At 40.3% G+C, this 17,358-nt stretch overlaps 1 protein-coding gene across 1 annotated transcript in view; it reads right to left on the bottom strand.

The window, feature by feature from the left end:
* Positions 1-17,045, bottom strand: part of RGS5 (regulator of G-protein signaling 5) — a 52,488-nt gene extending 35,443 nt beyond the window's left edge. Inside the window, exon 1 of the mRNA XM_012639565.1 lies at positions 16,759-17,045. Coding sequence (XP_012495019.1) covers positions 16,759-16,802 — 44 coding nt within the window. The 5' untranslated portion in view covers positions 16,803-17,045. The remainder of the gene's footprint in view (positions 1-16,758) is intronic.
* Positions 17,046-17,358: the final 313 nt, after the last annotated feature.

Here is a 17,358-nt window from a genome sequence, read left to right as displayed (position 1 = left end):
ATGAGACATCCTAGACAAATACAAATGTAATTTTACGCATTGCAAATGTAAGTCACAGGTGACAGGTATGAAATACAGCAAGAAAAAATGATCTGGGAATTGGAAGAAGCATGGCCAGAGAGGGTGCTACCTGTCTTCCACAAAATAAAAAAAAAAAAAAAAAGAGAAGAACAACGTCTCCTAAATGAACAAGTAGCTAGTTAAACCCTTAATAGGACATGGCCTGCACCTGAGAAATTTCCACTTAAAAGGATAGAACAGTAAGCAAGGCATAGAAACAGGCACAAAAGAAGGGGAAATCGGTCAGATGGCAAAAAGTTACATTCCCACATCTCCTTCCATGGTAGGCTGAATAAGGGCCCTCCGAAGATGTCCGCATGCTAATCCTTGGGGCATGTGGATATGTAACTTTATGTGGCAGAAGAGATTTTGCAGGCACGATAAAGTTAAGGATCTTGCAGTGGGAAAATGATCCTGGATTATCTAGGTGGACCTAAAGAAATCACCAGGGTCCTTGTAAGATGAAGGCAGGAGGGTCAGTCTGAAGGTGATGTGACAATGGAAGCAGAGACTGAAAAATGCTACACTGCTGGCTTTCACGGTGAGCCAAAGGCTGCAGGTGGCCTCGAGATGTTAGTAAGGGCAAGGAAATTGAGGTTAGTAAGGGCAAGGAAATTGATTCCTCCAGAACCTCCTGAAGGAACGCAGCCCCTAAGATCCATTTTAACCTTCTGACCTCCAGAACTGCAGGAGAACAAATTTGTGTTGTTTTAAGCCACTACGCTTGTGGCAATTGTTACAGCAGCAGTAGGAAACTAATACACCTCAATTAGCTTTTGTTTTTTAAACTTGGTTGACAATAGAAATAGACTTACAACCAGTCAGACTATTCTCTGATCCTCATTCTACCCTTCTATTTTCAGTTGACAGGTAATCTTAATTCTCTTAACCTTTACTGAGTGATCTGTTTCTTAACCTTCCTTCCCTGGACAGCTATTTGTTCAAATATTGCTCCATCCCTCCTAGGCCCCAAAGCCTCAAACCAAACCAGACAATGTCCTACAGGCTTTGTTTTTACATATATATATATAAATATACGTATGTATATATGCTTCATCTTTATGGCATAGGCCACTGTGAATTACTCCCTCCCTGGAGTCATGGGTATGAGAGTCACAGCTGTTTTTTTTTTTTTTTTAATCAATTTAGTAATTAGCAACTATTTAAACATCAATTGAGCAACTATAAAATTGTCCAGGGTGGACACAGCTTTTGACTTAAAATCTTCTAAGAATTCCTAAAAGAGTTCAGAAGAATGAACTCATCACCTACTCCTAAACAGGGCTTCCCTTCCAGGTAACCATATTTTGTCAGTAGTCCAGTTATTCTCTGAAACCCCCGGGCTCAGCTAGGATGTCTGTGATCCTCCCTTCTCTCCTTCCTCCTGTCATTCAGTTGTCCCATTTACTTTCTGTCAGCCCTTTCATTCAATTCCTTTTCTTACACCTCTAGGAGGGAGATGAAGATAATTCCTGATGCTTTCCAGTTCCCTGTTCTAGATCCATTCTGAGATTTGCCTGCAAGGTTCTCTCAACCTGAAGATAACTAGGAAAAATTAAGAGAAACCACACATTTCCTAGCTAACTAAATGGTTCACTCAACACATGCAATGCAAAACATATTTGGTGCTCACGACAATCCTATGAGGACAGTATTACTGTTACCTCCACCTTGTGGATGAGAAAATTGAGACACAGAGAAATTAGGACATGTGCCCAAATTCACCCAGTAAATGCTGGGGTGGGATTCAACCCAATCTCATTTCAGCATCTGGGCTTTTAATCACTGTACAATATCTTGTCTCTCCTGTTGCTCAGGTATTCTAATTGGCAGTTATATGCATCTGGTAAATAGAAATGGGAAAAAGAGTAATTGTTTCTTAAAGATTACTGTGTAGTACTCAAAACTTTTTGAAAGATGGTGTTAATGGAAGAATAAATATTTTTAAAAGTAACAACATAAAATTGTGGATCTATAACCAAAATTCATTTAAAAAGTATTAATGTTTCAGATAAAATAAAATGAAGATGATATGTAAATTTTAAGCTTCAACTCACTAATTATGGGCCTTGGACAAGTCACCAAAACAGCTTGGAATTTTTTTCCATCTATAAAGAAGGAAAGGGTCTGTTAGCCTAAACTTACTTAGAATCAGTATGTGATTCTAAACCAGTCAAATTATGAAGGGAAAAGAAAAAATCACATCCCACCATCTATCAACTCAATTCAATAGACTTTTATTGGGTGCCTCTGCGCAACCAAAATTGTGCTAGGCACTCATTCCTGGATTGTGACAAATGTCGATTGTCTACGGCATCCTTTTCTTTTTCTTAAGCCAGTATCCATTTAATAAAATGTGTTCCATAGGTGGCTAATGGTAGTTACATATTCCTTTCCCCCAGCTGCAGTCCAGCCATCTGCACTCACATTTCAGGATAATTACAAACATCAGGGGCCCATCTGGACCAGGAAGGGAGATAAAAGCTGAACTATACTTAGTGCATCGGAAAATTAAAGATGAGAGGGCAATTTAAAAAAAAAATAATGTTTCTTTGAACCAGCAGACGAGAATTTCAAGAAAATCCCAACTTACATTTTCCTGTATCGTTCTAGCTAAATGAGAAAGTATATGGTTACCTAGTCACCCATGGTATGAAACTGCAGCTGCACTGCAATCAGTTACTAAAGGTCAAAGTTACCAATGGAGTTTAGAAATGGTGGTAGATCTGACTCCTGAGGAGTTGGTTCATTGGATAGGTAAGGAAATGCAAAATAATAACCATGCTACACATATAATTGCTTGGTTATTGTTATCTGTAATAGCTAAAATGAAAGAAAATACTGGTTCAGATCTTGATGGTGGACCAACCTCAGATTTGGGTCAGTCTGAGCTTTAGCCCCTAGCCTGAAAACCATCTGCAAAGGGAAAAATTATGCAGGACAACAGAAAACACCTCTAAGGTCTCTGGTCACCAAAAAGGTAGTCAATAGGAGGAAGGCAAAGCTAAGAAGAAACTTCTCAAACAAAGGGGTATGGTGTGAAGGAGTCGTTTCATTTTTTAGATCAGGATCATTAGCTTCCTGAAGAACCTTTACGAAAATGGATTCTGAGCTGATACAGGACCCATGGCTCATTATGGGACATTCGCAGATGGCTGTACGTGATCCAGACACACAGGAGGTTATTCCTGAGGGAACAGCCAACCTGGTGGACTAGATAAAAGCCATTGTAAGGTCTGTATATCCTGAGAAGGTAGACTGTCCTTTTCCCCATAAAAATGTCAAGTGGAACACCCAGATGATGCCCCTGATGTGCTCGGTATGCGAGCCACGTGGGACTGGCTTCCTGATAATCACGATGTTCACCCACTGAGCATGCCTGCTACCCAGGCATGGTAAATGCTGTGTGTAAGGAGGTCCCATTTGTGTGGCCACCACATATAATCCTACTGCTGCAAAATCTAGTGATAATCCAGGAAGATTTGCTGTTTTGGCTTTTCCTCATGGGTCTTACAGATGCTAATAAAAACAGTAGATTAAGTAACAAGAGAATGGGAAGGGGCAGAGGGGAGAGTCAGGGGGCTCTTCCTAACAAAGTGAAAATGTTTGAAAGGCTGTTAAGAAATAAGGTGAATAACAGAAACACTGAGGGGGCAAAACAAAGAGGAAAAAGAAAAATACATGTGATGAGACTCATCAAAGTATGAGAAAATCTTTAGACAGTTATTAAGAAATTGGATGAATAACATAGACATTGATGGGGTTAAAACAAGGGTCTTAATACAACACTGTCAAAGGTAGGGTGGCTCAAAGGGATCCTTGCTGATCCCCCAATATAAAAAAAGCCCCAAACAATTCCCTTCTATTTACCCCAGTTTGGAGAAATTTGAAAAGCTAAAAGACAAAGATTACAATGAAGAAACTTAACCTGCAATTACTTGGAGCACAAGTCAGCTCATTCAATCTAGATAAAGATTGACAAAGGGGTCGAGGTCCCTGGGCTAGATCCACTGCTGGGAACCCAAAGCCTTTTGCAGAAAAATGGGTAAATGGTCAGGGAGTAGAGAAGAAAATTTTCCAGAATTCCTAGACACAGGAGTCTCATGCACTATAAAAAAGTCCCATTGGTAAAGCCCTGACTTGGGATACAATTAGTTTGAGAGAACATAAAAATTTAAGGGTTGATAGGGTTGATAAAAGTTGGAATGTCTTAACAGGCTTAGTGTGAAGTGGTTGTGTCTCTTTTACCCCATTCTGTTGTGGGGATGAACATTGTATTTGACTGGGGAATGGTCCCCCTACCTGCTATTGTGAAACAGAGGACATGTAAATCTGCCCTCCAAGCAAAGCTAATTGGAAATGCTAAATGGGAACCAACAAGATTGCCCAAGCCCAAACAGTACAGAGTAGAGGCTGGAGCGCTCGTATAGATAAATTCTGTTTGACAGCCCTATATGGGGAATAGACCAGGACTTACAGCAAAACCCTGTGAGCATCTCCCAGGGACGACAACTGGGACTTTGGACGAGAGAATTTCCACCTGAGGGACAATCAGTAGCTTGTTTTGGGATGTTGATTGAAACTGCCTCTATGACTGAAGGACATAAATCTTCAAACCTGAAATACCCATGACGTCTTGGTGATGTCAGAGAACAACTCTAATGGGGATGGCAGTGCCCAGAAGAGTTCCATGATAAAATGGAAATGGTTGATCCAGGATTGTGCTACCTGGGAAATGTGAGGGGGAAATACAAGCAGGGAGCCTTTTTTTCTTGTAGGACTGACTCTGACACTGCGTGAGGAACTGCTGAATTCTATCATCACTTGGACAGTGCCCTACAAACAGCAGTTGACTAACTGCCGGAGTTACATGGTTTGTAGACAGCAGTTCTGAACCAAGTAACCGATGGCTGTCACTCTGATCAAAGATAAAAACAGATCAGCCCAGCAGGCTGAACTGCATGCTGGTTTCCTAGCAATGATGGAAGGTAAAAGCCCTTAGGTTTCAGTTTTTACCAACTCATGGGCAGTGGCCAATTGCCTGGCCATATGTTCAGGCAGGATGGAAACCTGACCTATTAAAGGGGTGCCCATATGGGGAACAGCCCTATGGAAATTACTATGGGAATTTGAGGGGTTCATTAAAGTGGGACATGTCAATAGCCATTAGAACTCCCTTCTAGGTTCAAAAAGTGATTGGAATCAACAAGCAGATATTCCTGTGTATTTGCCTGTGTGGCCACCTGGGCCCATGAAAGGAGTGAATATTGGTGTAGCACAGCAATGCAGAGATGGGCTAAATCTGGATATATTCTTCTTGCACACTTTGAGGCATGAAATGCCAGTAAGAATGGTTCTGTTTGTCAGTAAGAGAGATGGAGACTGCTGATGGCTATGGGGCATTCCCTGGTGGGGAGGACTGGAACGCTGCCGGCAAGTGAGACTGATGCTGTTAGCTTTGCGGGGCTGCAGATGGGTCTTGACAGGAATAGATGCTGACTCTGAACTGGGCTTTGCTTACCGGGTGTTGGGTGCAAATGCTCAACATACTCTAAAAAGAACCAAAAGAGAAGATATTGCACCAATTTGGACAGCCCGGCTGTCATTTCTTCAGACCAAAGAACACAGGGCAGAGCCCATAATGTCCAACAATGGGCAGAGATATCCTCTGCAGAGGAATAATTTGACAGAGAAGTGGAATGGGAAATTGAAACATTGATTGTCTAGAATGAGGGGAGACAAAGGCATGAAGCTCACAAACATGCCTTCATGAGTGTGTGTTCATACTCAACGTGAATGGGACTAGAGTATCCCCACTAGATATTCCTCTGTTTTTCTGCTGGATCTAGAGAAGAGTGGGTGGAGAAGGATGTTGGTATGACTATTCAATTCTTGCCAAGAGGGGAGGATGCTATTATAACTACTATACGTTTTCTTTCTTTCCCACATCACCTCAACTTCTTTTCCACCTACCAGATCTAGTGCTCATAGGGCCAAAGCTGCAACCATAAGTGCTGGGAGCATGGAAGATTACTAAGGGCCTGATGGGGTAGACGGTGCCTTGACATCATCTGGAAAAATTGGGTTAACAGTGATTGTAGCTATATTGCCTGGTAGCAAAAATAGCCCACTAGTTTTGCACCTATTTAATGCTACCTTGTATGAGGGGGAGCAGACTGAAGGAGAGGTAGACCAGTATTGCCACCTGCATCTGACCAGCACAGTGGCCAAACCTCCAAAGGTGGAAAACTTTGGGTATAAACGAGGAGAAGGAGGAACAGTAACTGAGGGTAAAGGAATGAATAAATGAGTTATGAAATGAAGGAAATCTAATATCACATCAATACTTCAAAAGAGGCTCAGAGTAAGAGATGACACTGTGTCTTAGCTCATTTGTCACAGATGCCTGAAAGGGTGAAGTCATGTATTGCTGAGACCATTCCTGCTTTCAGAACCTGACAATATGGAATGGAAGCCTGAAAACCTGAGTAGCCTCTCCCTGGGAGGTATTTTTATATGATATGGTGATGGACTGGACTAATTGTGAATGACTGAATGAGATTCTAGTGATGAGCTAGTATCTTTTGACTTTTATGATCATTTTGCTGTAAGGAGTTCATGGCCAGAGACCAGGGGTTTTAGACTATTTCTTAGCATGATAAGAAATATGCATTTGGTCTCTGCCACCAGTTCCTGGCACAGAGCTCCTAAAACTTTTGTAATTTCCTGAGTGATAGGAGTGCTGGGAGCATCTGTTGTTCTAATATTTGGTTTTTGACTCCTGTTCTTGACACGGAGCTCCTAAATCTCTTGGAATTTCCTGGGTAATAAGAGTGTCTTTTGCTCTGATGAGGTGACTCTTACTGGGCTCCTTGGGTGGTCTAGTCACAAGGAAGACCAAGTCATGATTAGAAGCTTGGAGCTTTTCAGCCCCAATCCCATCCTCTGAGGGTGGCAGAAGCACTGGAGATTGAGTTAATAATTAAATATGCCTACATGATGAAGCCTCCAATAAAATCTCTAAAGTACAGAGTTTGGAGCACTTCTGGGTTGGTCAACAAGAACACAGCTAGGAGTGGGGAGGGTGGCATGCTCAGAGAAGTCATGGAAGCTCTGCACCCCTCCCCATATACTTTGCCCTATGCACCTCTTCATCTGGTTCTTCATTTGTATCCTTTATTGTAAATTGATAAATGTAAGTAAATATTTCCCTCAGTCTTGTGAGCCATTATAGCAAATTATTGACCCAAGGAGGGGGTTGTGGGAACCCCCAATTTGTAGCTGAACTTGGGATTGGCATCTGAGGTAGAGGGCAGTCTTGTGGGACTGAGCCCTTAACCTGTGGGGTCTGATATTAACTCCAGGTAGATAGTGTCAGAGTTGAATTGAATTGTAGGATACCCCAATTGGTGCCTGCAGAAAATTGAAGAATTTCTTGGTGTGAAAACTCACATATTTGGTGTCAGAACTGAAGTATTGTGTGAGAAGAAGGGCAAAAAGTTTGTTTTTCCCATTTAGTGTAAAATTCAAACCATGAACAAAGAAAACATTTATTTACCTAAGATGAAAAAAAATCCTGTCAATCTACATTCATCTTTGTGAAAGAAAAATCACTTCCTCTTACCCAGCTCAACTACACGTTCAGTTTGTCTGCACAGATCTCTGATTTTAACAAACAATCCATCTTTTATCCAAGTCATAAAAAATATCAGGGTCAGCACAATAAAGCACATTAATAATAAAAAAAATATATCAGGAGTGTGTGTGTGTGCATGTGTGTGTGTGTGTGTGTGTGTTCAAGTGACATATATTTGTTTTGGACTTGGAGATTCAGCAGCAAGATCTAAGACTTCAGAATCTCATAATCCAGAAAGCATCAGACCACCAGACCATCTGAGAAAGTCTTCAGCGTGACCTGCCTCGGTGACCTTGTCCCAAAGTGCACAGGTCATTTGGTCCCACACTCCTGTTGACTAGGTTCTCTTGTAAACCGTCACTTAAAATAAATTACCGAAATGCAGGAAGCAGCTTTTTAAATGGAATACCTTGATTCTTTCTAAACTTTCTGAATCCCCTAAACAAGTACCTCATCAAGAAAGATGCTTTGCACAAAAAATATCAAAAAGTGACCAAAACAGATCCACACACTTCACTAATAATAATAAACACTTACAGAGTAGAGCCCTTCACCTTTTTGATTTCATGCTGTATCTCTTCCTCTGACTCTAATATGACAGTTCCAATATTTTTCTAGAATGTAGAGTTTTAAAGTCTAAGTGATCTGCCCAGATGGGCTAGGTGCTGTTTTGAGAAGTGTCTGGGCAGCTGGGAAAGAAAACATGAAGAATATACAACAATGGTCTTAGTTTCATTTGCTATTCATGAAACCAACAGGATCATCAGGTACCTACTGTCCAAAGTATTCAAAAACTGCTTGGCTGAATCCTTTAAACACTGAAGTGTTTCCTTTTTGAGGAGAAGAAAATGTCAGGTTTAATTATTTTACCTGGACATGACAACCGAATGGAATGCCTTGCCAAGAGATACTCCATTTGGACTTTCCAAGAGCTCTCTGGTCAGAGTAAATAAACCCAAAGGCACACACGCATTAGCCGTGTTGATGACGCATACATCCTGTAATTAGGTTGACCACACCTACACATTTTCCAGAAAAGGCCCAAGTTCTAATGCCTGGTCTGGAGGCAAGCCATATGCCCCTACTGTAGCTGGAAATTGCAGTCGCTGTGCATCTGTATGCCTGACATGGATGCATGCAGTCAGCAGTCTTCACTTCGAAGAATATTCAGGACTCCAGGATTTACCCAGATGACAGATGAAAAGTGCTTAATCATATAAAGGCTTAGAAATCCCCTGACTTACCTTTCTTATCCTGCCTCGAGGATGAAAGCTCTTTCACTGTTAGGGCAAAGGACCAGTGTCCCCCTGGGTAGCATTCTGAAGGGTGTGACTGGGCCACCCTCTCCCACTGGGGGAAAATGTGACATAGGATGAAAGCCATCAATGGTGCCATGCCCCCAGAGTCAGATGTGTCTGTGTCTATCCTTGGTTCCTTGGTTTACTTTTTCCTCCTGCCCTCAAGGAACTTATGCTCTTGAGGTAAGAGAACACTAAGTTAACTGTAAACCAAAGTACAAGAATCATAGACTGTTAGATTCTATTTAATTCACCTCAAATTGTACAAGAAACTGAGATCATCCTTTTCCTTCATGGAATTCACCAAAGTAAAAACAGAGTCACTTTCCACTGCATATCAATATACACGTTTTACAAATTGGGAATATATTCTGAATTTGTTACAAGTCCTTTAAAGAAATATGGGGTTCTCGATTAAGTCCGTTGAGATCAAAAGCAGCAGAAAGAAAACCGCACATTTAATCTATTGTTTCTTTTAAGGTACATCCAGAACTTTGTCCCCTGGCCTTCCTATATGACTTGGATGAGACGAAAATTAGAATGAAAATGGAATCTTTTCTCAAAACAAATGGTGTCCAAATTCAAAATTAAAAGGTAGAGGAAGGCCAGATGTGGTGGCTCACGACTATAATCCCAACACTTTGGGAGGCTGAGGTGGGAGGATCTCTTGAGGCCAGGAGTTTAAGACCAGCCTGAGAAAAATAGTGAGACTCCATCTTTACAAAAAATACAAAATTGGCCAAGCACAGTGGCTCGCTCCTGTAATCCTAGCACTCTGGGAGGCCGATACCAGCCTGAGCAAGAGCAAGACCTCGTTTCTACTAAAAACAGAAAAAATTAGCTGGGCACCTGTAGTTCCAGCTACTCAGGAGGCTGAGGCAGGAGGATCGCTTGAGCCAGGAGTTTGAGGTTGCAGTGAACTGGGTTGATGCCACTGCACTCTAGTCTGGGCAACAGAGCAAGACTCTGTCTCAAAAAAAAAAAAAAAAAAGAGTTGGTATGTTTTTAAGAAAGAAATACATATTGAATGAATTATGTATAAAATGGTAAAATAATATTGTACTATTTTACAATTCATCTTTACTATTTAAAAAAAGATGAGGTTATGATGAGAAAGAATAAAAAGAAATTACTGTTATCAAAGGCCTTGGCACATAATTGACTGACTTAAATTGTGTTTCCTTGACTACCTACAAAGGAAAGGAGGATGGAAGGAAATTAATTATTTACTAGGAGTCTACCTACTAAAAACTAGTCACCTTATATATATTATTTCATGTATTTCTTATAGCACCTCTCCCCGCCAAGATAAAAATCTTCATTTACAGATGAGGAAATGAAGCTCAGAGAGGTTTAGTGACTTCCCCAAGTTCACACAGCTAGGAAATAACAGAACCAGAGTTGTGACCACTGTTCTTTCCCCCCCACCACATTGTAGTTCCATTGCTGATATTAAGGCAGGGTATAGACTGTGAACTGATATCCTTCCTTACTCTGCATTTTCTTCCCTATTCCTAGAAGGGGTAATTCTGGGGATAACTTTCTCAGACAGTCAGAAACAATCAGGCTTTCACTGTCTTTATCCTCTGGGTGACTCAGCCTTCAAAACTGTGCAAATCCAGCGTTATCTGAGAACCGAGTGGAACTTTAAAGGAAGAACGAGATAGGAACCTGTTATCTTCTGGCCCCCAGCCAGACTCTGGTTCCTGTTACTAATGATTGATCCTGACTGAATTAATTAAACTTTCACTCCTCTGCTCTCTCAGTGAGCAGTACAGACAAAGGCCATTAACACTGGCCCCGGAGACATAAATAATCTCTGTCCCTAGATATCATCTATCCCATAATAGTGTGCGGTGTTTGCTAGCGAAGGAGAAACAAATTAGATTACCTTTCAGGGACCTTTCAAAACGTAAGATTCTGGCATCTGAAAGTGTTATGAATTGATGGCCAATGATTCGGCATAGCCCAGACTGAATGAAAGAAGGAAGAGAAGGAGGCAGCTAGTAGAATACAGAACATAATTCACTGATGCCGCTGCAGCAGCAACTGCATGAGATACGCCCCAAGCAGTACTGTTTCCTAAGCTTCCGATGGCCAAAGGGATCCTGGCGTTAGAAACAAAAGACTCACCTCTTTAACAAAGGTTTTCCTGATGAAAGTATAGAAGCGCTGGAGGTTCTCCTCCACCTTTTCTCCTCTCCCAATCCCCACTCCCTTTCTTCCTCAGCAGAAATCCCGCTTTATTTAGCAGCCTACACTCTTTCTTTCACCGTGGCCTAAAATGTCACTACTGATACCGTATCATTCTTACTCTTCCCAATCCCTTGGGGAAGCAGAGAAAACGCCAGGCTACCTGGGAGCAGTTTTGTCTCCATTTGCTGTAAATTTATTCATGCATTCTTGCAACAAACTATTTATGGGGTGCCTCGTCCATGCCAAATACAGACTATCTTTTTAGTAATTGAATTATTTAGGCAAAAGGGGAAAAAAGGCTTTGCTCTGAGCAAATCTCTTCAGTCCTCAGAGTCAGGAGTGGATGGGCACTGGAGAAGTTACCAGAGAACCATACGCAGGACGTGGTGCCCAGGAGATTAGCTGTGGTCGGAAACTCAGAGGTTTCCCTCCTCGCTTGCCTCTGAGAGACAATACAGACCGTACAGAGATGTCATAACATAAGCCATACTTGCTGTGCCCCCTCACCTCAGGGTCTTTGCACATGTGGGCCTCTCCCCTCGGCCTAGAAGGCCTTCCTTCTCTCTCCTCTTCCTATCTAGACCTGGATAACTCCTTTTTCCTTGAAGGGTTAGTTCAAGCATCATCCCTGCAGCTTCTAGTAAAGTCTTCCCTGACTACCAAACGCTCTTACGAGGGCCCACCCCCCACGACTTCTCCCACTTTTGTGCTTCTTAGCCCTTTGTGCGTTAGCTCCTTCATAGTGGATTACAACGCTGAGCTTAATTTTTTTCTTCTTTATCTCTCTAACCGGGCTGAAATTTCCTTGGGAACAAGGCCTGGGTTTTTTATCTGTATGCTTAGAGTAAGTACACAGATTTGAAAGGCACTCCAGAGAAATAATAGATATTGTTTCCTTAATGAAAATCAAAGCAAAGTTTTTCTTAGTGATTTTCCCCTCCAAATTTTATTAAATAGTTCACTCACTTTCTTACATTATACGGTTTTACTGCAATATTTTGGATTATATCATAGACTATCAGTTATATATTTATTTTCATACATCTCACATTCAAATTCACACTTATTCCCAGAAAGCCTGATCCTAAACCCACCAGGAAGCTCTGCCTCCATCTCCTTAGACTTCTTTGATGATCCTGTATTCATTTCTATTGAGCTGTTACTTGCTCAAGTTAATTACCACGGTCTTTATTCACTTGGTGCTTACCTTTTCCCTATAGTTAGCTCAAGGATGAGCTCATGCTTTTGAAAAAGGCTGAATTTACTTAATCCTGCAGACCCAGGGGCCTTTACCCCCTCTGTTTGGTGCTTCCAAAGGCTTAATACTCTCCAAAGAAGATTAGTTGATTAGTAGCCCTGCTTATTAGCTGTCTTTTTGCTCTAAATGTGCTCCTTATTTGACCCACGTAAATCAGAGTAGATGGGAAAAAATCGAATGTTTAGTAAAATAAAAATAAATTTTTAAAACAAATAAAATTGTTAGCAAATAAAAATTTAAAATAAATTCTAAAATAATAAATAGTAAATTTTGAAAAATCACCTTTCCCATTTACTTTCTGTAACTCCTAAAATCCCAGCATTACCACACCCTTGAGATGACCAGAAGCCCTGTGTGTGAATGGTGGATTAAACACATTACACCATTAGTAGCCTTTCTAGTCTGAAACAGAAATCAGATCTATGCCAGACACCTACAATGGTAAGAGGTTTGTGGCACTTTGTTAATATAACACTGAAAATTCTTTGTCAGAAGCTGAGTATTAGTTATTCCTTTACTCTCCATGCTATTATAGTTTAGTAGAGACAATGAACTTGGTACTAAGACTAGTCAACACCAATGAACAAAAATTATAATAACCACATTGGTTGCTTTATATTATGGTGACAACTTTTTGGAAATCATAACACTTTTTATTTCAGAATACTTCCATCTTTTTCCAAAGAGCAATATTTACTTCAAACAAACATCAGGCCAGTTACAGTGGCTCATGCCTATAATCCCAGCACTCTGGAAGGCCGAGGCAGGAGAATTGCTTGAGCCCAGGAGTTTAAGACCAGCCTGGGCAACACAACAAGATCCCAAGTCTACAAAAAATTTTTTTAAAAAATTAGCTGGATGTGGCATTACGCGCTTGTAGTCCCAACTACTGAGAAGGCTGAGGCAGGAGGATCTCTTGAGCCCAGGAGTTTGAGGTTGCTGTGAGCTACGATAATGCCACTGCACTCTAGCCCAGGCAACAGAGTGAGACTCTGTCTCAAAAACAAAAACAACAACAACAACAAAAAGTTGTTTGTAGAAATTCACAAACTGTGAAAATAAAACTAATTTTCAAAAGAAGCCTAAAATTCAAAGTTGAAAATCATGGGTGAAAATAAGACCTTCAATTGACTCATTTCTTTCCTTTTTATTGACTGTGTAAGATTCCCATCCCTACAGTACAGGTTTCAATACGCCAGAGGGTAGAAATTGTGTGGTGGTGACCATTCATTGCTCAAAGGTTTGGATTATTTGTCTCTATAAATATATAAAGATACATGAGTTCTACTTGGGTTTTAATAAACGATAGCCTTAAAATCTTAATAAATAAACAAAGAATAGTTTCTATAAATATGTCAAAGTTGACTCAGGCTTAAAACTTCCCTAGACATTGAGAAAAGAATATTTCCTGCGGTTACATTTTCCCTTACATGAAGTAAGTTATGTGTTCTTATGTGTCAGTATTGGAGTCAGTGGGTAGGTTGCTTCTGCTGTAGCACAGTGGTTTCAGCCCAGAGTTGGGTCCTTGATGGTTATTCATTATTTGACTCATACTTACTTCCAAGCTTCCAGAAAAAAATAAATTAGGAAAAAGTTTCCTTTAATTGCATCTCTCACTAGTCACCAAAACCAGGTGTATCTCACTTCATGTACACTACGTCGGAACTGGAAAAGGTATTAGAGAACAACTAATCCAACTTTTACCTATCCAATTAGAAAATAGAGTCCTAGGAAAGTGAAATAACTTGCTCAGGGACATAAATTTAGATGATGACAAAACTGAGTCTGCCCCTTACTTTTAACCAGTACTCTTTCCACTACTGATAAATAATAATATATTAATCAGATTTTTGTAAAACTGAATTCTATTTCCCATGCAATATAGAAGTTGCAATTTAACTCTTCAGCAGAACTTTCCAGTAAAAATAGATTTGTCTTGTAATGCATACTTTTTGCCCTAATTTATTTTATATGGATGTTGAAATATCTTTATCTAAGCATCGAGGCATACCCATGTTCCTTGTAGCTTGGGGAAAAATGCAAAGGTGGGAGCCTGGTATATAAGAGAGGTGAGAGTCGAAGTATAGAGCATGGAAGTAGGTTTGGAACCATTTATTCAAGGAACACTTTCCCCTTTGAGTAGACAATCTTAGATCCTTTCCATGGGTATACGCTAACAGCTTGACAGCTCCACAATTCCATTTCTCCAAAACATTCCACTCACACAGCATTGTAAATAGAAATACGATTCTGTTTACAGTGGGAACAGATTGTGAAAAAAATATGTAATAACACACAATAACTGCAGGATTCTGCACACTCCAGTAAATTAAAAGATTCAGTCAATCTACCAAAAAAAAAAAAAAAGCTTACTTCCTGGTCACTCTTTAATATTCCACAGGAACATTAATTATATCCTGGAGCATAAGAGTTTGCTGTGCATTAAAAGATGCATAAAATTACTTTTCTGTGAAGCATGTTTAAAAAATGATACATAAAGTGATTCACTATTAATGTTGCTAGTGAATCAGATATGAAACAGTAATAGGAATCATTGAAAGAAATGTTTCATCCATATGTCTCAGTAGACATGCATATTTATAAGAACACACAGGGAAAAATTAGGAAGAATGCCAAACTTTCAACAAACATTTATTGATTACTCACCAAATGCCAAGCAGTGCATCATAGGGTTACAAAATGCCTGGCAAACTGATGCTGCGATCATTCTAGAGTCAATTATTCACCAATTAATAAAGTAAGATTTATTTACTACAGGAGAGCACAAAATAATTTCAAATAATAAGTGAGCTAAAGGTATTTGTTAATATTGTTGAGAAAGTCAAGTTGCAATTCCCATAGTTGCAAAAATGGAAAAGAAAATAATTATGCATCATCTCATATTTAAGGAGCTTTCAGTGCTTTTCAGCTCTCTGTGCTCTATTTCTCAAACTTTCTATAGAGTAAAGAGGAAAGAACAGGCTAATAGCAATAAGTAGTATCCAGCACTAAAACCTATCCTCCTCCCCAAGGTTGGTCCAATAAACAATATTGATCCCCTAGTTACAATCTAACTATTATGACTTAAAAGCTACAAGTTTCTTTTTTGTGCATTAAAAAATAATAATATGTGCTTTTGACAGCAGGGTATAAGGCTCCTTGGAGGGTTCATTTTCAGTCACTAGACAATATTGTTGGAAACAAATTTATATGCTACAATGTTATCTTCTTAAAAATTATTTCAAGGCTGTTTCTAGATTGGAAGTCATCAAAAAAACCTGAGCTTGTAAGAGACAAAAGTCATAGATGACTCATTAAACAACAAACTTCTATTGCCAGCGCCTTGAGGGATGGAGAGTTGCACAAGGGTCACCTTTATTTCCTTTAAATAATGAGGGATCAAACGAAAGTTAATCGAATTCATTCACAAAAAGAGGAGAAACATCCCTACTTCTCTGTATCGGGTGGGATTGCTGGGTTAAATTTTCTAGCAAGTAAAATATTTGTTCTTCTTCTATTTACTCAATCTTGATATTTAGGATTCTCTCCAGAACACTGGCCAGCCTAAGAACAACCAGGGAGTCCTAAAGATTTTGCTCCATTTATCTGAGAAAGAATGCGAGCTAATAAATAACCTCTGTGTCCCAAGGGCTTTTCTGTCTAGCAATCTGACTACTTTTATCTAAAGAACAATGAGAAATCCCCCTGCCTCCCTGCAAACCTGTCTTCGTCTCCCAGGCCCTGTACGTTAATAAAGATTAACATTTATGCAGTTCTGCTACATGCCAAACATTGTTCTAAGCATTTCATATACATTAATTCATTTGATCCTTACATTACATTCATTTGATCCTCATCTTGTGAGGTGGATACTTTTAGTATTTCTATTTTACAGATAAGAAAATTGAGATAAAGAGAGGTTAAATAAATTGCCCAAAGCCACACCAATAGTGAGTTAGTAGAGCCAGGATTCAAATCCAGACAGGTTGATGCTGGAATCTACATTCTTAATCACACATTTTTCACTCTGAATAAGCACGTATAGAATCAGTATCTGTTTGAAGGAAGTGATGTTCTGGATATTAAATTATGTTTCACATATCCCGTGTTGTGCCTGCATCTCCTAGCTCAGATCTTTCAAAATCTCTGCATTGTTTACAGAGAAGAGGCCATTCCCAGTCTACAAGAAAACACCTGTTTTAGCTCAGTTTAGTCACAAACTACAATGCCTCTGTCGTCTCTGGGTATCCTCCCTTGAGTAAAGATTCTCCTTATCTCCATCTCTTAAACCAAAGTAACTCGGTTCTCACCTTTCCAGGCAGGAGTGGGGCAAAGCTGCAAGTCCTTTGCACATTTTGGCAACTGGCTTAGCTCCTCAGCTTTGAGTACAACTTCTTAACAGCAGATAGAGTCTGAAACCTTCAAAACTGTCTGGGCCTGCCTTTCCCTCTGAGGAATATATAGAGGCTCTTCCCCAGCCCTCTGTCGCCCTCGGACCAATCCAGAGCCTTAGAGGAAACTGCAGGCTGAGAGCCCCAGCAGTCAGGCAGGAGGTGGAGGCTGGAATCTTTCTCTGCTGCGGGCGCTGCTGTGGCATAAGCTTTCAACTGCTCTTATCACAACACTCTTGCTGGTTCAGTGAGGGCAAAGTGAGGCCCTAAATGGTGCACAGTTCATTTGTGTTTGAATTCATGATCTCGGGCCAACCACAGAGAAGACGTGGGCTTTCTTGTGAGGCAGAGTGCTGTGGGCCATTTGAGATCCGTCCAAGTCATAGATTATTAGAACTGCAAGGGCCCTTGGAGATCATTTTGCCCGACTTTGTTTCACAATGGAGGAAATCGAGATTTAGGAATTCAGAGAATGTGTACGTGAGTACCTACCATGCGCCAGGCACTCGGCTGGATGCT

This window comes from Propithecus coquereli, unplaced genomic scaffold (genome assembly GCF_000956105.1).
Source record: "Propithecus coquereli isolate 6110/MARCELLA unplaced genomic scaffold, Pcoq_1.0 Scaffold140, whole genome shotgun sequence".
NCBI lineage: Eukaryota > Metazoa > Chordata > Mammalia > Primates > Indriidae > Propithecus > Propithecus coquereli.
Note: the sequence above shows the minus strand (reverse complement) of the source record. Positions and strands in the feature narration are given on the sequence as shown.